At 51.3% G+C, this 23,258-nt stretch overlaps 2 protein-coding genes and 1 long non-coding RNA gene across 6 annotated transcripts; all 3 read right to left on the bottom strand.

Annotated features, from left to right (window-relative positions):
- Positions 1-1,294: 1,294 nt before the first annotated feature.
- On the bottom strand, positions 1,295-13,348 carry LOC131811595 (uncharacterized). Of its 4 annotated transcripts, none has more exons than XM_059140262.1 (7): positions 13,029-13,348; positions 12,637-12,767; positions 12,228-12,351; positions 9,820-10,034; positions 9,108-9,178; positions 8,751-8,855; positions 1,295-1,532 (listed from the first exon to the last, which is right to left on the bottom strand). In XM_059140262.1, the coding sequence occupies exons 1-7, from the start codon at positions 13,246-13,248 to the stop codon at positions 1,358-1,360; spliced, it is 1,041 nt and encodes a 346-aa protein (XP_058996245.1). In that variant the 5' UTR covers positions 13,249-13,348; the 3' UTR covers positions 1,295-1,357. The 4 variants fall into 4 exon arrangements, with proteins under 4 accessions (XP_058996245.1, XP_058996244.1, XP_058996246.1 ...); XM_059140261.1 differs by having other exon boundaries at positions 12,637-12,854; positions 13,029-13,343; XM_059140263.1 differs by having other exon boundaries at positions 12,603-12,854; positions 13,029-13,157.
- On the bottom strand, positions 5,293-8,731 carry LOC131811596 (uncharacterized). Its single transcript, XR_009346010.1, has 2 exons — positions 7,736-8,731; positions 5,293-5,849 (listed from the first exon to the last, which is right to left on the bottom strand). It is a non-coding gene; the product is annotated as an uncharacterized LOC131811596 (long non-coding RNA).
- A 5,343-nt stretch (positions 13,349-18,691) lies between the features above and the next one.
- Positions 18,692-20,793, bottom strand: SDF2L1 (stromal cell derived factor 2 like 1). Its single transcript, XM_059140339.1, has 3 exons — positions 20,554-20,793; positions 19,973-20,169; positions 18,692-19,093 (listed from the first exon to the last, which is right to left on the bottom strand). Exons 1-3 carry the CDS (start codon positions 20,771-20,773, stop codon positions 18,812-18,814), a joined length of 699 nt encoding a protein of 232 aa, XP_058996322.1. The 5' UTR covers positions 20,774-20,793; the 3' UTR covers positions 18,692-18,811.
- Between the last annotated feature and the right edge of the window lie 2,465 nt (positions 20,794-23,258).

The raw sequence follows: 23,258 nt of genomic DNA, 5'->3' as shown, positions 1-23,258 counted from the left end.
CACCGACTCCAGGCCCCTCTTCTGGGCGAATTAGGGACAAGTAGCCATTAAGTCAAAAAATCTAAAGCCCTCACGCATCTCTACCCCTATGGACCCTTCCCTTGACCAAATCACTATGTTCATTTGCTCCAGCCTAAGCCCTGGGCCTCCATCTACACCCCCGCACTGGATGATCTTACGGAGGCTCGTGTCTTTAAATAATACTTGTATCCCTTGATTCTCATCATTAGACGGCCAACACTCCAGATTCCTGATCTCTACTTAGATATCCCTGATCTCAAATTTAACACGTCTGGTCAAAACAGAATTCTCCATCCCCCTTCTTTCCCCTACTCAACTGTACCACCAGCCAGTCACCCAAAGCCAGCTTCCTTGGCCTTTCTCATCTCATGGCTGCCTCCCTGAGACGCCCTCCCTGACAGCCCACTGCATACATGTCCAACTCAGCTCCCACAGGACTTACAATTAGATCTCTGCACTGGTTACACACATACAGACACACACAGGAGGACAGGATGTAAGCTCCTTAAGAGCAGGGACCCCCAACAACTTGGCTTATTATCTCCAGTCCCAAGCAAGGTGTGGGGCATACACAAGGGTTCAGTGATTATCTGTAATGTCCAGCAGTCACCTAGCATTTAGTGAGGACTCATATCTCACATGCAGGTTGGATTCTCAGGTTACTGTGTGAAGGGAGTCACTGTCTCTGAAATTCCTTAGGGAGGTGCCAAGTTGGAAACTTATACACCAGCTTATTTTCCTCAAGAGAGGGAACAGATCACTGTTTTAAAACCCACACCTGGATAAGGTTTGAGTTTAGAGGCCAAGTATAGGGAAAAATGATAGACTTCCTACTCAGTGGGGTCAAGCAAGACCCAAAGGGGCCAGAGTCACTGTAGGGAAGGACAGCCCTGTCTCATCACTCATTTCTTTCAAAGCGCCATGGCTGGGGTGCCTGGGTGGCTCAGTCAAGAGTCTGACTTGAGTTCAGATCATGACCCAGGGTCCTGGGATTGAGCCCCACATAGGGCTCCCTGCTTAACGGGGAGCCTGCTTCTCCCTCTCGTCCCCACTCATGCTCTCAAATTTTAAAAAAATCTTAAAAAAAAAAAAAAAAAAGTACTGTGGCTCAATTCCCATATGAGAGTGCAAGCAAGGGGACTACACACTACCACCAACTTGACCAATTACCGGATGCAAGCTCAGGCCCCCGGGGCCTCAGGCTTGCACCACCCTGACCACCTCTTCCAACTGGAGGAAGCCCATGGGACTGTACAGCTTCTAGGGAGCCCAGCACAAGCAAGCACCTCCACAGGAACTTTATTCACTCCTCTAGCCATGGTCTGTAGGGAAGAGGTTATGGGCCCCTCTTGGGAGGCACAGACTCTGTGCTGCTGGGGTCGTTCTCAGAGTCATCCTTGGGTCTTGGCACAGGCTGGAACTTGAGCAAGACAGGCGGGGTGAAGATGGAGGCCTTCACAGGAGAGAGTGGTGTCTCTTCGGTCTTGGGGGAGCCACTACAAGCCGAGGTCCTGTGAAGGAGATAGCCACGACATGTCCATGAGGTGGGATACTGGCACAAAGAGCCACCAGAAGTACACATAACAAAACCAGAGGCTATGGCATGGCTCTCAGGGCATTTCTACTTCCAGAACTCTCTCCCACGGATGGTTGTTCAGGCTGTTCACCGCAGCAATGTTTGTGATTGTGAAAACCTGGAAACCACCTAAACATTCATCTGGGAATGGCTAAAGGAACCATGGCTGCCATGTGGCAGGCTGCTCTGCAGCTGTTGGAAGGACTGAGGTAGGTCTGGAGACCCCAGCAAGTAACGATGCCCCAGTGATACGGTAGTGGAAAAATGCCAGCTGCTGGGAAGTACATGCAATATAATCCATGTGTTGGTTACAAAATTAACCAGTGTATTTGTGTGTGTGTGTGTTAGAAGGGTACACATGAAACTCTTGTCAGTGGGACTCTGAACAGGGGCCTCTTATATTTTACATAGTCATTTCTCTATTACAAACTTTCCCCCATAGAACGTGTCCTGCTTTTGTAAACTTTTTAAAGCCAATTAAAAATACCCCAGTTTTGATGACAGCATCAGGAGAACACAGCTCACTCAGAAAGCAGTATGTAACAAGAGCCTAAAATTGTCCCCATCGGGGCAATGTTTCAATAAGCAAGAACAGTTGAGGAAATCTTCCATCCATACAATGGAGCACTGTGCATCTATTTTTGATTAATATAAGTCTATTTCTAAGGACATGAGAAGAAACACATTCCACAGCTGGCTATGAAACTGCCCAACAGGACAGTCCCAATGAGGTAACAGACTACCAGACGTGTATAGATATGCATCTCCACAGGGAAAAGATATTCTATGCTAGTGCTGGTTATTTCTGGCAGTAGGAATAGGGGTGGTTTGGTATGGTTTTTCTTCTCCTTTGTGTGTGGTTTTCAGATTGTCCACAGTAAATACGTATTGTTTTAGAGTCTGGAAAAAAAAAAAAAAAAGGCTTTTGAAAACTGTTCATACCACTTCCCTTATAATTCCGCTTCAGGAAAATCATCTGAAATTCAGGAATGGTTTAGCACATAAAATTTAATCCTCGTGGAAAAGGAACCAGAAGTACTTCGTGTGTTCATGGAAGCCCCAAGTGGAGTTAAGTAAGGGACTGCACTATAGACAAAGGGTATCATACAGCCAGTGAAGCTTGACTTCAAAAGACCATGAAGAGGGGGGTTGGGGTTATGGACATTGGGGAGGGTATGTGCTATGGAGTGCTGTGAAGTGTGTAAACCTGGCAATTCACAGACCTGTACCCCTGGGGATAAAAATATATGTTTATAAAAAATTAAAAATTTAAAAAAAACATGAAGACGTGGACCTGTCCCCATGGCCTTAACGATGAGTGACAAAGGCAAGATAAAAAAAAAAAAATGACATTGTCTAACTGAATCACACCTTTATAAAATGATGCCTAGAGAAAGTTAGAAGGTATCTTGAAAGCAATGCCCTGATAGTGTCCAGCCCCAGTGCATGGCCCCATAATTCTGTGAGGATCTGGTAAGGCCAACGCCTCACTTTTACAGGTTGCTTCATGACAACACTGTGCGTGTTTGCTGACAACCCCTTCTCTGTCACCCAGCTGTCAGCTGTCAGTCCCCTCCTATCCCTTCATCCCACCTACTTCTGATCTGACTGCATAGCCTACTGCTTCCACTTAGACAGAATTCATGAATCTACATGATCAGGTTTATAATTTTATGTCTGCATAATATTCCATAATTCAGTGAATGCACATTTAAGCTGTTTCCAGTTTTTCTTTTACATGACACTGCCCCAGACATTTTGGTACACAATCGCTTTTTTCTTTCCCTTCATCATCTCCTTGAGGCCAGCTTCCAGGACTGAAAATACCAGAGCAGGGATGCCTGGATAGCTCAGCTGGTTAAGCGTCTGCCTTTAACTCAGGTCATGATCCTGGTGTCCTGGGATGGAGCCCCATGTCGGGCTCCCTGCTCAGCGGGAAGCCTTCTTCTCTCTCTCTGCCACTCCCCCTGCTTGTGCTTTCTCTCTCAAATAAATAAAATCTTAAAACAACAGAGCAAAGAATTTAAAAACGCCTGTGGGTCCTGATGTTCTGATAAACTGCCTTTTGAAAGGACTAAGCTTACACTTTTGTGCTTCAAAAGACACCATCGAGAAAGTGGGAAGACAACCCACATAGTGGGAGGAAATATTTGCAGATCCTATGTCTGATAAGGGCCTTGTGTCTTTGGCAGCTGCTCAAGATACAGACTTACCATATGACCCAGCAATTCCACTCTTATGGGTATACCCAAGAAAACGGACAACCATGTCCTCACAGACACTTGGCCACAGTTGTTCCTAACAGTATTATTCACAAGAGCCAAAAAATGGAAACAACCCCAATGTCCATCAGTTCATGGACAGATAGAGAAAACGCGGTATTAGAGCCATACAATGGAATACCATTCCACCATAAGAAGAAAGTCAACCCATAGAAGGTACAGCACCAAAAGGGAACCCGGATGGAAACTATGACTTTTGGGTGATAATGATGTCAGTGCAGGCTCTTCCGTTGTTAACACACATCACTCCGGAGCCGATGTTGTTCATGAGGGCAGCTGTGTACATACTGGGGGCAGGGGGCACGTGGGAACTCTCGGTATTTTCCTATCAGTTTTGCCGTGAACCTGAAACTGCTCTAAAAAAGATTTGTCTTGGGTGCCTGGGTGGCTCAGTGGGTTAAGCCTCTGCCTTCGGCTCAGGTCATGATCTCAGGGTCCTGGAATCGAGGCCTGCATCAGGCTTCTCTGCTCAGCAAGGAGCCTGCATCCCCCTCTCTCTGCCTGCCTCTCTGCCTATTTGTGATGTCTCTCTCTGTCAAATAAATAAAATCTTAAAAAAACAAAAATTTGTCTTAAAAAAGACATTTAAGAAACAGGAAATTTGTATGTTAACTCAAATTTAAATTTAAAAAATTTTAAATATTTTATTTATTTGACAGAGAGAGATCACAAGTAGGCAGAGAGGCAGGCAGAGAAAGAGGGGGAAGCAGGCTCCCGCTGAGCAGAGAGCCCGATGTGGGGCTCGATCGCAGGACCCCGAGATCATGACTCGAGCTGAAGTCAGAAACAACCCACTGAGACACTCAGGTGCCCCTAAATAAAAATTTTTAAATTTTTTAAAAATTTTATTTAGTTATTTGACAGAGAGAGAGTGCACAAGCTGGTGGAGTAGCAGGCAGATGGAGAGGGAGAAGAAGGCTCAACCCCAAGCAAGGAGCCCAACATGGGGCTCAATCCCAGGATGCCAGGATCACGTCCCAAGCCAAAGGCAGTTGCCCAAACAACTGAGCCACCCAGGTACCCCTAAATACAAAAAATACCAAAAATAAATAAATAAATAAATTATCCCCAAGGGTGCCTGGGTGGGTCAGCCAGTTAAACATCCAACTCTTGGTTTCGGCTCAGATCATAACCTCAGCCTTTTGAGATCAAGCCCTGCGTCAGGCTCCACGCTCAGTATAGAGTCTGCTTGAGATTCTCTCTCTCCCTCTCCCTTCCCTCCCACTACCACTCGCATGCACGCACTCACTCTCGCTCCAAAATAAATAAAATCTTTAAAAATAAATAACTAAAAATAAATTATTCTGCCAACTCAAACAAACATACAAACAGGAAATTCGTAGTTAACACATGCTTTGACATGGATGAACCTTGCAAACGTTATGCTAAATCAAAGAAGCCAGTCGCGAAAGATCGTGTTATTGTATGGTTTCATTTATATAAAATGTCCAGAACAGACAAATCCACAGAGAGTAGGTTAATGGCTGCCTAGGGCCAGGGGATGGAGGAACTGGGGTGGTGACAGCTAAGTGGTGCTAGGGTTTCTTGTTTGTTTTCTATTGTAGTAAAATATACATAAAAATTTATCATTTTAACAATTTGTGTGTACAATTCAGTGCCATTAGATACATTCACAATGTCCTGTGACCATCACCACTATCTATTTCCAGAACTTTTTCATCCTCCCAAACAGAAACCATACCAATTAAGCAACAACCCACTTTCTTCTCCCAGTTCTTGGTAACCTCTCATCTACTTTTTCTTGAGGACTCTGGAACCATACAGTAATTTGTCCTTTCGTGCTGGCTTCTTTCACTTGTTTCAACATTCTGTTATATGGCTAGATCACATTTTGTTCATCTCAGATACACTTGGGTTGACTCCTCGTTTTGGCCACTGTGATGCTGGTGCTACGGAGATTCATGGGCAAGCATCTGAGTCTCTCTACTTGACTTCTTTCAGCCATATACCTGGGAGTGGAATTACTGGGTCATATGGCAATCCTACGCGCAACATTTTGGGGAACCACCATGCCTTTTTGCCATGGTGGCTGCCCCATTTTACATCCCCACCAGTCACATGCTAGAGTTCCAATTTCTCCCCATGCTCATCAACATGCCATTGATGTAAAGAGCCATCCTGGGGGGTGGGACATGGTATTTCACTGTGTTCATTTGCATTTCCCTGATGTCTAGTGATGGGGAGCATCTTTTCCTGGGTTTATTGGCCATTTGTATGTCTTCCTTGAAGAAATGTCTATTTGAGTCCTTTGCCCATTTTCTAGAATGGGTTTTTTATTGTTGATTTACAAATCTTTTCTCCCATTCTATGGGTTGTCTTTTCACTCCCTTCTTTTGGACATGATGGAAATGTTCTAAAATTGGACAGTGGGCATGTTTGCACAAATGTGAATACAGAAAAGGCCACTAAAGTGAACATTTTAAATGGGTGAATTCATATATACTAGGCAAATTATCTCAAAGACCTTTTAACAGGAAAAAGCCAGTATATAGTATTTTCACAACAAAAATGATTCTCCTCCTAAAGCCTTTATAGCACTGGATTCTCTTCACTTGGGTTTTTCTTTTTTTTTTTCTTTTTTTAAGATTTTATTTACTTATCTTTCAGACAGAGAGAGCAAGAGGGAGAACAGCAGGCAGAGGCAGAAGCAGGCTCCCTGCTGAGCAAGGAGTCCAATATGGGACTTGATCCCAGGGCCCTGAGATCATAACCTGAGCTGAAGGCAGACACACAACTCACTGAGCCACCCATGAGTCCCTACCTGGGGCTTTTTTTTTTTTTTTTTTAAGATTTTATTTATTCATTTGACAGACGGAAATCACAAGTAGGTGGAGAAGCAGGCAGAGAGAGAGAGGAGGAAGCAGGCTCCCCGCCAAGCAGAGAGCCCAATGCTCTCTGGGACCATGGCCTGAGCTGAAGGCAGAGGCCTCAACCCACTGAGCCCCTACCTGGGGCTTTTTGATAGGCAGAGAACACACATCCTAGCAACCTTAACATGTACATCTTTCATTACTAAGGAAACCAAAAACATATTTAAAGGTTTGTTTACACTTTGGGTGTCTACGTGAATAAACTTTCCATCAACTAAATTTAGAATCATCTCTGGGGCACCTGGGTGGCTCAGTGGGTTAAAGCCTCTGCCTTTGGCTCAGGTCTTGATCTCAGGATCCTGGGATCGAGCCCCGCATTGGGCTCTCAGCTCAGCAGGGAGCCTACTTCCCTACTCTCTGCCTGTTGTGGTCTCTTTCAAATAAATAAATAAAATTAAAAAAAAAAATAGAATCATCTCTACAGAACTGTGCAGGTTTCTCACATGATAAGTCATTTGCGTTCTCACTCACTGCTAGTGTGAATCCATAATGGTACAACCACTTCAGTCGTTTCTTTAAAATGACAGCAGGAAGCCTGCTTCCCTACTCTCTCTCTCTCTGCCTCCTTGTGGTCTCTCTCTTTCAAATAAATAAATAAAATCTTAAAAAAAAAATAGAATCATCTCTACAGAACTATGCAGGTTTCTTACATGGTAAGTCATTTTTTGTGTTCTCACTCACTGCTAGAGAGAATCCATAATGGCACAACCACTTCAGTCGTTTCTTTAAAATGAAACATGGGGCGCCTGGGTGGCTCAGTGGATTAAGCCACTGCCTTCGGCTCAGGTCATGATCTCAGGGTCCTGGGATCGAGTCCCGCATCGGGCTCTCTGCTCAGCAGGGAGCCTGCTTCCCTTCCTCTCTCTCTGCCTGCTTCTCTGCCTACTTGTGATCGCTCTCTGTCAAATAAATAAATAAAATCTTAAAAATAAAATAAAATAAAATAAAATGAAACATATGATCACCATGTGCTCTGGCCATCGTGCTCCTTGGTAAGAGAGTTGAAAACTTTTGTCCATACCAAAACTTGGAAGCAACCAAGATGTCCTCCAGCAGCTGGATGGATAAACTAGTGTACCCAGTTATTCAGTGCCGAAAAGGAATGAGCCAGCCACGAGAAGACATGGAGGAACGGTACATGAAAGAAACCCATCTGGAATGGCTATATACTGTACGATTCCAAGTATGTAATATCCTGGCAAAGGTAAAATCATGGAGACAGTAAAAAGATCAGTGGTAGTCAGCGGTTAAGGGGGAGGGAGGGAAGAACAGCTGGAGCCTAGAGGACTTTGAAGGCAAGCAAGCTATTCTGCAGGACACTATGATAGGGGACACCTGTCAGTATACATTTGTCCAAACCCATAGAACATACAACACCAAGAGTGAGCCCAAACATATGGACTCTGGGTGATGATGTGTCAATGTAGGTTCATCAGTTGTAAGGTAGGAGATGTTGATGGTCGGGGGGAGGAGGTGGTCTGTGCCGGAGTAGGGGGAGAGGGATCTGAGAACTCTCAGCACTTTTCCAGTTGGCTGTGAATATAGAACTCCTCTAAAAAATAGCTATTAAAAAAAAAAAATCATCTGATGCAATGAAGGAGCCAATCTACGTACATACTTTGAAATAACACTCCACGGAATGCCATGGGAAATACTCACCACCACCATAAATGTCGAAAACAGGTGATTAAAACAAACAAACAAACCACATATTCAGTAAACCCCTGCTTTGCAAAACACATGTGTGTAAACCTTAGGGCTACCCACAGTCGATGGAATCGTTCCCTTTCTGGTGCATCTTTGAGCTCCTTGTTGCCCATTCTCAGCATTTACACACTCTAGGAAGGGGGAGTGACTTTTCCAGCACCCGATTACATTAGGGCCCTTTCAGGAAATGCGAAGGACCACCACGCAGAACGTTTTTTGGCTCTCACTGCCATGATGCCATCCCACCCCAGAGAGGCTCAGAGGCACGCTTACCAGGGGAAGCCAGGGCAGTGGAGCTTGTGCGCACTGTTTCCAGCCAGGTACGAGAAATGGAAGCCTCCGGGATTGAGGACCAAGGGGGTCAGATCAACCATGTGTCTGCAAGGCAGGGTGAGGAGGGGAGCATCAGCTCTGGACTCCTCCTGGGCAGGCCCTCCCACAGGGACTCCCGGGCGCAGAGCAGACCTCTAGGAGCCTTGACCCCATCCCTATAAAATGGAGATAAACTCCTCCTCAGGACTGTGGTGAGGATGAACAAGGTAGGGAAAAATGGGAGCCAAGCATGGCCCACAACGTGCTCCCTAAAATGCTCTTTTCATTTGCCCTGAGCCTAGAATCCATTCCTTCCACCTCTTTGGGTTCGATGATAGGCCAGCCCAGTTCAGTTTCACTTCTGACCTTGTAACCTCCAACTTCTCCATCTGCAGGAAATAAGGGAAATCTTAGGATAAGTTTGGGGGCTTCATGGGGAAGAAAAACACCTTATACAAGAACTAGAGAAACGATGTGACTGTCACTCATTCAGCAAATGCATCGGGGTCCTCCTTAGTGCCCACCTCAAGCTTGGTGTTAAGAGGGACAGGATGGGGGAGCTGGGAACGGAGAGAGGATGAGGAGGCTGCCTGGCTTGAGAGTGAGGGATACGCAGGGGCCAGGAGAGGGCAGTAGTTAGGAAGGCACTGCAGAGGCACTTAAAGAGAGTGGGAAGGAGAACACCAGCCATGAAGTGGGACAGGCGTGAGGCTGGAGATGTTGGGGGTATGGCAACCACGGTTCTCCACCTGTCCTTTAGGCCCCCCAAGATTCTGCCCCATGGCGGCTGCCTTGTTCAGCAGGTAAAACTCCATGCCTCCAACCCTTCAACTGGAGCAGACCCCTTTTATCTGCTTTATCTATCAACATTCTACCCAAAATTTAGCCTCCAGACAGCGTTGTGCCGCTTAAAAACAAAGTTCTGACAGTCACTGCCGTGGGCCCAGGAGAGCCTCGGAGTTGGCTCTGAGCACAGGGGCGGAGGCTGCCCCTCCCAGGGCCACACAGAATGAGGGATGAGCTCACTGACCGACTTGCTGGGCAGTGGAGGGAAAGGACCAAAGACCCTAGGCATAGTGTAGACGGGAGGCGATGGGGCCACCACGGAGGCCATGGTGGTGGCGGGTGACGGCAGTGGGGGAGGTGGCAGCAGGGCTGGTGGCAGGCATGGGGAGGTTGATCGGTCTCTCAAGAGGATGGGTTCTGGTTTCTTCAGTTTTGGCTTTCTTCTCTTCTTCTTGGCATCTGTGACAAAAGGGACCAATGAGGACCTCCGCCGTGGCCAGAGCAGGGCAGAGCAGAGGTTGAACAATGGTGTAGGCTCTTCACAAGCTTCCTCCCACAAAGGGCACCATGTAAGAACATCCAGAGCCACTGCTGACAGGAACCAACATGTACCCACAGATAACCCCACAAGGAAAGAGTATTTTTGTCTGTCTCTCTCACACAAGCAGAACTGGAAGCTCCCACTGTACAAAGCCCAGGCAAGACCCACACCCTGATGGGCTGATTTCAAGGCCAGAGTCTGAGGAGATAGAACAGAGTACTGCCCTCTAGGAAGGCTGGGCTTGTCCCAAGCAGGTCAGTCTGCTGCCTCCCCCAAGCCTTGTGGAAAGCTCCTGAGTTAGCCAGCAGGTATCCAGGCCCTGGAAGGTGAGTTCACCAGCTACACCCAGCCCCAGGGCCATCCTGGGGGTGTGCAAAGGCCCTCTCCTCTGTAAGGAAATCTCTGTAGAAGTGGGCTCAGGGAGAAAGTCTTTGAGTAACAGGACTCTGGGGCCCGCCCCCTCTCCTATTTCCACGTTAGGTTTTCTTCCTATATTCTGTGAGTCTGAGTATTTCTACTGGACACCAGCAAAATGGGTATGAACAAGTGCCTCATACAGCTCAGTGAAAGGGCTCATCTAGGGGCGTCTGGGTGGCTCAGTGGATTAAAGCCTCTGCCTTCAGCTCAGGTCATGGTCCCAGGGTCCTGGGATCGAGCCCTGCAATGGGCTCTTTGCTCAGCAGGGAGCCTGCTTCCCTTCCCCTCTCTCTGCCTGCCTCTCTTTATATATTTATTTATAAATAAATAAATAAATAAAAATCTTGGGGAAAAAAAAAAGAAAGAAAGGGCTCATCTAGAATGATGATCACTACCACCGTGAGCACTGACCTGGAGGCGAAGAGCCTGAGCCCTAGAGCAACTCATACCTGAGTTCCACTCTAGACTCTACTGCTTACTATGTAACACTGTTGTCACATTGTTCACTAACCTCCCTGGGCCTCTATGTCCTCATCTGTAAAATGAATTTAATAGCATGGACACTTCCTCGGGAGGCAGTGTGAGAGCTTACACATGCTGTGGGCCCATCAGATGAAATGTGGAGCACTCACACTGAGCATCATGGAAAGTGAGAGATCCAGGTAAGCTGGGCCTCCTGATACAATGAAGAAAGCCACTCCACCACTAGCTAGTGTATCACTGAAGGCAAATGAACCACAAGAACTGAAACTGCATCTGATCAAGGTTTTAGAGCAAATGCCCAAGAAATACAGGGAGAGGGGGACAAGACAAATGACACCAGGGGACCCTAACAACAGATATAAATCCAGTGAGCGCAATGTCCCAAAGGACAACACAGTTCTTCAAGTTGATGGCATGGGGAGAGTAAGGGGAGAGCATCCCACTTCAAACGGACTCCAACAGACATGGCCATCCCTCACTTGGCATCCCTATGTGGTCACTAGTGTGGCCCCCTTTCATTTCACCCTCACAAGTGTGCCAACATGGACACGAAGTACATGGCCATCCTAGTGAAAAGGAACCTCAAAGGACCTAACACCCAAATATTAAGTATCAGCTAATATTAAGAAATTGTTGTCGGGTGCCTGGGTGGCTCAGTCGGTTAAGCACCTGCCTTCAGCTGGGGTAGTGATCTCAGGGTCCAGGGATGGAGCCCCATATCAGGCTCCCTGCTCCATGGGGAGACTGCTTTTCCTTCTCCCTCTGCCCCTCCCCCTGCTCCTGCAAGCGTGTGCTCTCTCCATTAAATACATAAATAAATAAATCTTTAAAAATAAAAAAAGAAATTGTCAACATCTAGGTAACATCGTAATTATAAAATGTCTTATAACATATCAAAAGCACGCTAAAGGATCCAAGATTACAATAATGTCTGAGATTTCTCCCAAAACGCTCCAGAAAAAGGGGGGGGGGGGGAACAGAGCCCGAAGCAAGCATGGCAAGATGGGGATACTTGCTGAAGCTGAAGGGTGGCTGGTCCCTGAGTGTTCCCTGTGGTCTCCAGTTTTGTATATGTTCGTTTTCCTAATACTTCAAAAATTAACACCAAATTAAAAAAAAAAAAATAAAAAGTGCCAAGCAGAGAACCAGGGATAAGGGAACCTGAGTCAGGTTTCCTGGGTTACTGAAGTCTGGCAGGGGCTGAACCTCACCCTGGGAGTAGAGGTGCACGCGGTGGATCCCCCTCTTCAGCTGCTCTAGGCGCTGGTGCATCTCCAGGGTACCCATGCTGTTGCAACAATTCAGCTCCCCTTGAACTGCGCAAAAGAACTTGGCCTACGACAAACGGAGAGCCAGAGCAGGAGCAGGCCAGACAGGTGAGCCGCCTGCCGGCTGCACTCCCCAAGCTGGGCAGCCTGGGCTTCAGGAAGAACCCCACCCTGTAGTTTCAGCTAGGCCCGAGGGCTCCCACCCCAACCCAACCCACCCCCAATCACCTACCCTCGGAAGAGGAGCAGGAGCGGTGCGAGCACCCGCCCTCGTGGTCACCACCCCGCCTCCCCCCTTGCAGCCCCGCCGGCTCGCACCCAGAGGAAGGAGAGGAGCCCGCGCCCCTCGTACTCGGCCAGCTTGCCCTTGCGCACCACCCTCTCGGCCAGTGCGGGGTTGCGGTCGATGCTGCGGAAGAGGCGGCGCAGCGCGCGCTCCGTGTAGGTGGCCGCCTGCCTCTCGAAGTCCTCCTCGGAGATGAGCTGGCAGAAGGTCACACTCTGGGGTAACTCGCTGTCGAACTCGTCCAGGACCTCCATCCCAGAGGGGCTGCAGGCGGCCCGGGCGGCCTGGGGGCGGAGCGGCCGTCGGGGCGGGGCCACCGAGCCTCCAAACGCGGCGACCCCCCCCCCCCCCCCAGCTCGCCTCCGACCGTTGGGGAAAAAGGGCAGGTCCCAAGGGGCAGGGATCGGGTCGCTGTAGGCGGCGGGGGCCCGTCGGGGCGGGGACCGCAGGGGACTCACCTGCTCGCTGCCCCACAGCCGCCGCTCCGACGCAGCCTCCCTCCGCGTGCAGCCGCCACAGCCCCGACCGCTCTAGCCAATCCCACCCCCGGAGCTGGCGAGCAGAGGGGCCAATCCGCTGAAGGCAGCCGCACGTGACAATGCCCCCCACCCCCTCTCTGGGCATGCGCTCTGAAACCTTCGACGGGGCAAACGCCGCCGCGCTCCGCGGAGGCCCCATCCCTCTGGTGTGTTGCAGACCTTGATTCGGGAGCTGGCGGTGGCCGCGCTAGGAACTTGGCCAGCAGCCATACTCTTCAAACTTTAAGGCTCTCCCCCCTCCCCATTCCGCCTGCTCGCCCTCCCTCCTTGAGGTCTGTAGACAACACCCCAAGGGCTTCTTCACTCAGTCCCTAACTCTTCTACTCAGACTTCACTCTCCTTCTCCTAATTTACTCTCCAGCATTAAACCCAGCCCTCCCCAGCTTCTGTCTTTTCTCTTCCCCTGTATAACCACTCGTTTACTCTGTACTCGCAGTTGCCTCTTCACCAGCATCTCCAGCTGCTCCTGACGCATTTGAGAAGGTCCCATCCTCCCGGTACCAGCTGGGTCGATCCTACTCCACTTCTTGGTCCCAATTCGAAGCTGACTTAACTCTAACCGGCGTCTCAGGCTTAGACCTCCCTTGAATTCCAAAACCACATCCCAGTTTTGGCTGGAGACGTTTCTTGGGCGTCTCATGCTGAACATACACCCACTTAGGCATACAGCTTCTTCCCTCCCAACCCCAAACCGGCTTCTCTCCTCCCTCTCCTACTAGGTCGGCGATGTCACCACCATCCACCGCAGCCACACTCATAAGGGGGTCCATCCTGGATCGCTTCCTCTCTGTCACCTTCCAAACCCCTTCACCCCCATCAACCTGAGATCCATGGAGTGTATCTGAGAAGTCTAAAGAAAATTTTCACCTCCCACTACCAAATCACCACCCTCTAGGTTCTGCTGTCCCCGACATAGGAGATGGCCCTCACTTCCTCCCACTTTGAGGTCAGAGAGCAACCAAGGAGGAAACAACCAAAGAGGAAAAAAATTTTAGCCTAGGGGTGCAAACAGATATGATACACATGGGTTCAAATCTTCATTGTACTTCCTGATGCCGTGTGACTTAAAGACTTTGAAATACATGTGCCTTTTTATATACAGCACAAGTAACCTCTGAGGGGTCAAGCAGACTCCTAATTAGTCCCCCCACCATGTTATGCTAATAATACTTCACACTTCATGTACTTTTTTTTTTTTTTAAGTTGTATTGGTCCCCTCCTCTGTGCCAGGCACTGCCCAGAGAGATATAAAAAGGGACATTGTCCCTGCCCTCAGGGCTCCCAGTCTGATGAGGACTTCAGCCACAATGAGAAATTTCAATCTAGCAGGCTCTGCTGGAGGGATACTGGATGCTGTGGAGCCCAAGAAAGGCTTTCCCTGGGAGGGAACATTTGAGCAAAGCCCTGAGTTCACAAACATCCCCCGGCAGGGGCCAGAGACATCTGTATGAGGGTCTCCAGCCAGTGCGTGCAAAATCTGCACAGAAATAAGGATGGCTACCATGCCTGGTCTTCTACCCTCTCCCCAGGGTGGGGGTGAAGCTGACATCTTGATGTGCTTAGCCAGGGGTGAGGGGTACTCCCAAATGCCCATCTGGAAACCTAGGCCTCCTCTCAAAGGCGGCAGGCTTGAATGACTGTCCCTGGGCACACAAAAGCCTTTTGCATTGTGGTAGGTCCTGATGGAGGAGGTGACCTTGCAGGCACACCTGGGGCCTGGCTCCTTGGCAACCCCCCTAATTGTAGCTGTTAGGATGGGCATGCCAGGCACCTCTTGGTCCCTCCTGCAGTCTCAGGGCAGCATACCTCCCTGTAAGAGAACAAGCTGGCATGGTTGATGGGTATCACCTAGGGGCTTCATGGCCCAAGTCCACCCACCCACCCCACATAGTGCTGTTGCTAAGAACCCAGGAGAATGTTCTCTCCAGAGTCTGACCTTCCCCAAGCCCAAGGAGGGTGTAGTCCGCCTGTGCATGGTCAAAGTTGAGCTGGGTCTGAGCCAGGCAACACAGTGGGTCTCCACTTCTCCACAAGGACCTGACCAAAGCTGAAGTCCCAGTCTTACCCAGGGAGTTGGTGTGGAAAGATCTTCAAAGCAGAGCTTTTCTGAATCCGGGGCCTATGCCCCTGCTACTGTCCAGCCATAACCCAGAAGGAGAATTTGTGGGAGGATCCCCCAGCTCTGCACTCACCTAGTCCTCTGATGGAGGGGTCAGTGCCGTTCCACACCTACTCCTCACTGCTAGCAAGCAGACTGAGGCAGCAAAACTCCCTCCCTTCAGGCGCTATGGGTGTTGGGCTAGGCCTGACTGATGCCCTTTCATCATTGCACTGCTTCTCAGCGGCCCACAGTAGTGCAACAGGGAAAGAGTGTCAGGCAGGCCTGCCAGCGCCTCTCCCAGTGGTGGTCTGTGAGGATCTGAGACCTGGAATGCAGGCCCACTGGGGTGGGGCTTCTGCCTGGGGGGAAGGGTGCCCTCTGACCCTAGAGGCCCAGGCCTGGCCAGGATCTCAAGTTTCCATGGAGAAGGGAGGGAGGCCAGGGATGGGGGGGAGGGGAGGTCCTGTAGGCCCAAGGGGCCCATCCTGGGGAGGGGGTTGATAGTGTGGGGAAGGGGGGTTTCCCAAGGCTGGTCCCAGATGCTTTGACAATATCATTGCACTGCTTCTCAGAGCACAGTAGTGCAACCTCGTCAGAGCACCTGAGGCCAGCAGGAGGGACCCCCCACAGTCCCCAATAAGCCCAGAGCGGGAAGCTCAACCGTGGGTGGGTGGGTGGGTGGGGCTAGATGCCCAGTCCTGGACCTCAAGGCGGGGAGGGTTTCGGCAAGGCTGCGGTCCTAGAGGTCGTCAGAAGGTCCTGGACCCTCCCCAGCACGCTCCACATTGCAGTGCGGGAGAGACCCCAGACCGAGGGGTAGCTCCAACCCAGGAGCGGGAGCGGACGGGGGAGGGGGCAAACACACAAAGGAGAGGGACCCGCGCTCCGCCGCAGTCTCAAGCCCACTCCCTCAAGGAACCAGAGTGGGTACAACCCGATGACCCTATGGCCTCATTCGGTCTGCGGCTTCGAGAGGAGGGTGGACCCATTCCGAACGGCGCGCCCCTGCCGGCTCAGGCCCCCATCCCTGGCCCCTAGCCCCAACTTGGGTTCCAGTCCTAAAGATTCTCTGCCTGGCGGCCCAGAGCGAAGCAAAGGAACAAGGGAGGCTTCCCGCCCTTCTGGAGTCCCCTGCACGGACAGGGCGCCCGGGGTCCGGGCTGCGCCCCTCTGCACAGTCCCGCCCGGTAGGGCCGCTCTGCCGGTGCCCTCCGCCTCGGACCCTGCTACTCACGCGGCGGGACTCCCCTTCCAAACCAGGCCGGGGGCAGGACGCGGAAGGTTAGCGAGAGAAAGGTCCTGGCGGTTGGTCGCCCCCGTCGTCACCATCAGGACGACCCCGCACCTCGTGGCGCCCTCTCGCTAGCCGGCTCCATCTTTAACCCGCTGACAGTCGGTGGGGCCCGGCCCCCGGCTTCTTAGCATAACGCCGCACTCATTGGCCGGAGCCGGCGCGGGGCTTCGCCTCCTGCACGCCTATTGGCTAAAGCCGGAGCGATTTCAAAATAGCCTCCGGGTTCCGATTGGCCGGGAGCGGGCCAAGTCCCCGGCTCCGTGGTTTTAACAATGAGTACTACAAACACTTTTTCCCCATTCATAACTTATCAAAAGGAATTTTGCCCGCCTTTTCTCAGCTCCAGTCTCCGCGAGTTTAATAGCGGCGCCGGCAAGAGCGCTTGGAAGCACGGAGGCGGGCGCCGTCCACGCAGCTGAGCCCACTGGGAAGAGGCCTGCGATCCTGGGAGAATGCCCGAAACCTCTGTCTAGTTCTCTGTGGAGCAGGGCCTCGGGCTGCTTCATTTTACGTTTTGATATCTCTCCTTGTGCTTCCCGAACAAGATGCTCGGCTGCAGTGGGCTTCCCTGCTAGGGTAGCCCCCGCTCCGCACCCAACCCCACCTCATCCCTGGCTTGACCTGGAGCCACCGGGTTAGGCCTGAGCTGCAGAGACCTGGTCCTGGAGCCAGTGAAGCCTTGTGGATCTGTGGGAGGTGCGGGGAAGAGGGTGTTGGCTTGAGTCCCCCGCAATTATTATCCATTTTGTGGAAACGCATTAAGAGCCTGCCCAGAGCTGATGACCCAGAAAGATATACACCGTTCAGCCCTCACACAGCTGCAGTGTGTGTGTTGTGTGTGTGTGTGTGTGTGTGTGTTGTGTGGGGGCGTTACTTAGACTATAGTGCATCGCTGCTTGCCCCCCCCCCCCATTTTATTCTCTCAGTCCAATGGCGGAGAGCAAATGTTTCTGAGGCAGGTACAGCTGGGTTGAAACTTTATACCACCCTGCTGTCTCAACTGCAAAATTAAGACAATTGATCCTGCTTCATAGAATTGTTGCCAGGAGCAAATGAGATGCTGTATAAATCGTTGGCCAAGTGCCTGACACTTAGTGTTCAGGAAATGGGTGCTCTGCTGCTGCAATTTAATTTTTGGTCTTGTCCTGCATTCTGCCTGGAGCCATCTTAAGTGTTCCTACGGCTTCAGTCTTGGTTCCCCAAGAATTCCTACGTGCTGTACAGTTTGATTCTGCTACTCATCTAGGCATACTGCAATCATGTCGCGGGGCAGGTGAGTGATGGGAGAGGAGCTTAAACTTGTAGACAATGCTTGAGGGGTTTGGCAGGAGAGGAGTCAGAAGGCCTGTGTTTGACCAGAGCAGGAGCTCATGGATTGAGAGGGTGGGCCAGTAATGGTCCAGAGCCTACAGTGACTTCCCAACAAGTCTCACAATTGGCTAGAGCTTTTCTCACACCCCCATAAGACCAGTGGATTTCTCACCTGTAAGGTGCTCTGCCCACACTCCTCCAAGCCCCTTCCCGCCAGCTGCTATCTCCCACTTCTCCTTGGGCTCTTGTGTTCTCATTCAGGAAAGTGAGCAGGTCACTTAAACCCCTCCCCTCCTACATAAACAGCCCCACATAGGCCATGTTAGCAAGTTCAGGAATCCTGTAGTCCTCCTCATAACCTCTAGAGGTCACCTACGCACCAGCAAAACTGTTCCCTTCCATTATTAGGGCCCTCCTGTTTAGCGTTCCTACCTTTAAGTTATAAAGCTTTGCCTGCCAAAATTGTGCCTCTCCTTCCAGGAAGCCTTCTCAGATCTCTGCAGGCAGCAGTTCTTTGTGATTACCTTCCCTTGCAAAACCTTTCAAAGTTTTGTTATCTCCTTAGCACCCTGGAAAGTTGTAGTGGGGGCTTGAGATGCCACATTGCCCAGGCAGGCTAGGGTGTGAGGCCTTAAAGCAAAGGTTCATGAAGCTCAGGGGCTAGGGAACTGGGGTCACCTGCCATCAGACCATGTAAAGGTGGAGAGAGTTGTTGTCTTGGCAGTGTTAGAGTACCTGAAAGAGCATCAAGGTGTGGATGAGTTGAGCTGTCATTCCATGCTGGAGACCAGAGGTTTTGCACTAAGGAAGAAATGGTAAACCAGGTCGAGGAAGCCAGCACCTCCTGGTCACCCCGAGGATTACAGCAAAACACGATCACAGACTAACATTCTTTAATCACAAAGGCACTTGAGAACCCCTACAAACCCAAAGTCTTCAGAGAGTGGTCCTGCAGATGCCCCACCCTGCTACCCTCCATCCACCCACCCACAGCACTCAGAGTTCATCGTGACCTGCAGAGGGATCCATGCTGGGCTTGATGAAGATGCCTTCCATGGCCTTCCACATATTGTGTGTGTTGGCGCTGGACATGCCATGCACTTCGTGCTGCCCACGGATGGGGCTTCCGTACTGCTCTCCAGTGACGGACAGGAACACAGAGGTGCCTACGTGCTGGAAGCGCACAGCAGCCTCTCGCTCCCAGTGCTGCCCTGAGCAGCGCACTGTCCACAGATCCAGGTCGTCACCCTCGCCGTCCTCCCCAAAGGCGCTCACCTCCTATGGGTACAGGGGGTAGAAGGACAGTGCTTACTACAGAGGGCATACTGAATCCCCTGCGGTCACTTTGGCAGCAGCACTCACACCCAGGGCACTGAGCCTTGAGTTCTTCCCTGGATCCTTCTGAGCCTCAACTTCCACAACTGCAAAATGGGCCACAACCGCCACCACCCCCAGCACCCGGGGGCTCTCCCCAACACGGTCTCTTCAAACACATGCATACCCTACCCCATCTGTCTGGGCGGTAATCACTGGCCCGCAAGTAGCTAAGGCCTCCTCTTCTCTCCTCCATGTTCTTCCTAACCTCTCTGAGCCTCACTCAGTATGACATCCAGCCCCTAGGCTGACAGGCCTCTATTTCATACTCCTTCTTCTCGCAAGTCCCCCAGGCAGCCTCTGTTCCTCCCCAATACCTCCCTAACCCCAGTAGCCCCTTCTACCCCAACACTACCCCTCCACTTCTCCATCCCCCAGTTTCACTGAATTCCACTGGAGCCCAAGCTCTCCCCCAGGCTTCGCAAACCCCTGTTCTCCCCCTTTGTGGCCTGAAGAACTCCTACTCATCCTTCCAGACCCAGCCTGAGTTCCTCCTCCCCTGCTGGGTTTCTGATTCCCTACCCCAAAGACCCTGTGAGTCTGCTTCCTGGGTCCAACTCAACCCCAGGAGATAAGCCCAGCAGATCTCTCTTCCTGTCGGTTGCCCCGCAGAGCTGGCGCTCAGGAAACATTTCTGAACTGAAATTCGCATTTCACACAGGAAGCTCACGCTCAGAGACACTGAGAGGAAGAGTCTAGATGTCTAGATTCTGTTCCTGACACCCCCCCACACCCCGCGTCAAACACACACATACACACTCAAGGAGCGAGGCGAGGGCTCACCTGGTTGTTGGACAGCGGCGACGGAAAGTGGTGCGTGTGCAAATTCTTGCCGGTTAGCACGTGCGTGAGCCGAACCGCCTGCCCGCAGCGCACCGGGGCCCCGCGCGGGCAGCCGCCCTCCGAGCCACCGCGGATCCGCCAGTAGCTATTGGCGTCGTCAGACGCCTCCACGCCAGTCACCGACTGTTGGCCGCTGCCTGAGGGGCGACATCCCACCCCACCCGGGGTCGCGGTCAGTCTTCGAATTCCCTACCCTTGACCCAGACACCATAAACATTCCACGATAACCTCAATCCTGGGGCCCCCAACGGCTCACTCCCAGCCTCCATCTCCAGCCCTTGGCCCCTGGCTGAACTCCCAAGTCCCTTGGCCTGCAGCTCCTGGACAACTCTCCTCGCCCCCAATGTCCCGACGACCCCCTTAAAACGGCCGATCCTTGCCCCCCCCCCGATTCCCCAGCCAGGCTCCTTGATGACCCCGAGACTCGTAGCCCTGCAGACTCCCCCAAGACCACCCCACCTTCAAACTCCCAGCCCCAGGCTCCGCCCCCTGACTATACCCCAGTCCCTGGCCCAGCGCACCGGATCCGTATTTGATGTCGTGCGAGTGCAACCGCACCCTGTGCTGCGTGTTGAACAGCTTCAGCACCGACCCGCAGGTCACGAGCCCTGCGCCGGTCTTGGCGGCACAGCTGTTCGGCACCAAGAGCGTCAGCAGCAGCCCCAGGAGCGCCCGTCCGGCAGCTCTGCCTCGGCCCGCGCTCCACATCGCCCCGGCCGAGCTCCGGCAGCTCGGGCCCATGGGACGCTTCCGTCTCCAGCACCGGCCAATCCGGCTCTGACAGAGCCAGTATGGGTACCCAATCGTCAGCCAGCACGGCACCACGCCTGCATTGCCATTGGGTCAGCATGGAGGGGACCCGCCCCCAGCTTTCCAGAGCGGCGACGGGGGGGGTGCTGGAGACACGAGGAGGGTTTTGATTGGTCCACGCTTCCGAGGACTCACCAATGAATGCTAAGGGAAGACTGGTGCGGCGCCCAGTGGTTAAAGAGACGCTAGAGAGCCGCGCTACCGCTTTGGGCGCCCCATCCAAGGACCCCTGGCTGGGGATGCCAGAACCCTGCGGGCACGTGTTCACAAAACCCCTTGATCTTGGGTCGTCAGGCTTTCAATCACGATCTTTCCTCTCGGACTATGGGTCCTCAGCTTCAGAGTTGCTGGACCACTAGGTTTTGTGGTCACATTGCGGTCGATGGATCTCAGGTACTGGATAACTTGGTTTTTCAGTCCCTGGGTCCCGGGATTAGTTGATTCCCCAAGTCATCGGTCATTGCCTCCTTTTTGGGAATGGATTACCTCAGTCCCTGGACTCTGGTTTTTTAATTCCCCTGACAACTCACTGACGCTTCCCAGGGCAGAATCACATGCTGTCGGGCAGCAGAGGGCAGCAGGGATCTGCGGTGCTGAGGATGACGATAGGTTCTCACCAAAAGCTCCAAAGTTTCTTAGGAAACCAGAACCCTGGGAGACCAAATGACTGTGGGCGCTAAGTGTGCCAGGTTTCCGATATGAGTGGGACGCTGTCTCAGTGCCTTCCCAGAAGTCTGTCAGCTCGATCTTTAAGCGAGGAAAACTTATACGACTATTGATTTATTCATTTGTGGAACGTTCTTATGTTGAGTTAACTCCAGGCCCTGTTCCGGGGGCCACTGGGGAACTGGCGGGCTGTCCCATTACTCAATAGGCAGACTACCCATGCACATGAGGCACCAACAAAGCAGTGAGAATAGTTTATATTTAATTAAGTCATTCAGAATTTTGCACTCAGAAAATCCAGAGCAGAGCCATTTTAATTACAGAAACATGTTATTTAGGAGTTTTCATGTTTAATAGTGTTTTGATTTTGAATTACATATGGGAGAAGACACATGATCTTTTCAGCGCTTAGGTTGTCTAAATTGCTAAAAGTCTGCCCTGGCGCTGGCAGACCCTGCACTCACTTGAGGGGCCTCCAATCCATGGTGGAGGGACTAGAGTACAATCTGAAAAGCAACAGATATGTCCATCCCAACAAGCATCTCAGACTTACTACTCCAAAGCAGAATTCTTGGTCTCCTCCCTCAAACTTCTCTCCCCTCCCCCAGGCTTCTGAGTCTCAGGAACAGCACCTCCATTCGCCTTGATTCAGCCCCCAGATTGGGACTCATCTTTAAGTCCTCTCTTTACCACAGTCTCACATCTTATCCAACACATCTGGATGGCGCTAACTTCAAAACAGATTGTAAAGCATCTCTCCAACATTCCTTATCACCACCTGAGTCCAAGCCACTCTCCAGATGGGTATCTACTGATCGATATCTCCTCTCCAGATATCGACCATGGCCTCCTAAAAGATTTCTGTACTTCCACTGCTCAGTCCCCTCCAAGTCACTCTCCACACAGGAAAGTGATTTATACCTTAAATAGCGTATAGCGGGGCGGTGGGGGGGGGGCACCTGGCTGGCTCAGTCAGTAAAGCATGTGACTGTTGATCACAGGGGTCATGAGTTCATGTCCCATGTTGGGCGAGGAGCCTACTTAAAATTATTATTATTATTTTTTTAAAGATTTTATTTATTTACTTGCCATAGAGAGAGAAGCGAGAGCAAGCACAGGCAGACAGAGTGGCAGGCAGAGGCAGAGGGAGAAGGAGAAGCAGGCTCCCCGCCAAGCAAGGAGCCCGATGTGGGACTCGATCCCAGGACGCCGGGATCACGACCCGAGCCGAAGGCAGCCGCTCAACCAACTGAGCCATCCAGGCGTCCCTTTTTTTTTTCTTAAATCAGAGGGGTCTAGCAGACTCAGTCAGGGAGCACACAACTCTTGATCTCAGGGTTGTGAGTTCAAGGTCCATGTGGGTATAGGGATTACTTAAAAATCTTAAAAACAAAACATATATCAAATCATGCCAGGCACCTGCTTAAAGAGACCAACAGCTTCTTGTTGCATGTAAGACCAGAGGATGGTGAGGACACAGCAGGCAATCTCCCCGGCAGGCAAAAACAGGATTTCAAGTACAGTACAGACCTCAAAAACAGAAACAGAGTAGGAGAAGCCAATGTGGCTCTCCCTCAACTTTCTGAGGGCCTCATGCCTTCTCAAAGCTGTTCCCTTTCTCTGCCTCCCCCTTGCAGACCACCTTCCCCAACTCACCCTAAGGACGGATGCTCAGGGCGAATTATGGTTTCTCCACAGACCTCCACTTTCCACCCACAGTTTGTCTTCAGGTTCAGATGCTCATTTGCTC

Source organism: Mustela lutreola, chromosome 11 (genome assembly GCF_030435805.1).
Source record: "Mustela lutreola isolate mMusLut2 chromosome 11, mMusLut2.pri, whole genome shotgun sequence".
Classification (NCBI taxonomy): domain Eukaryota; kingdom Metazoa; phylum Chordata; class Mammalia; order Carnivora; family Mustelidae; genus Mustela; species Mustela lutreola.
Note: the sequence above shows the minus strand (reverse complement) of the source record. Positions and strands in the feature narration are given on the sequence as shown.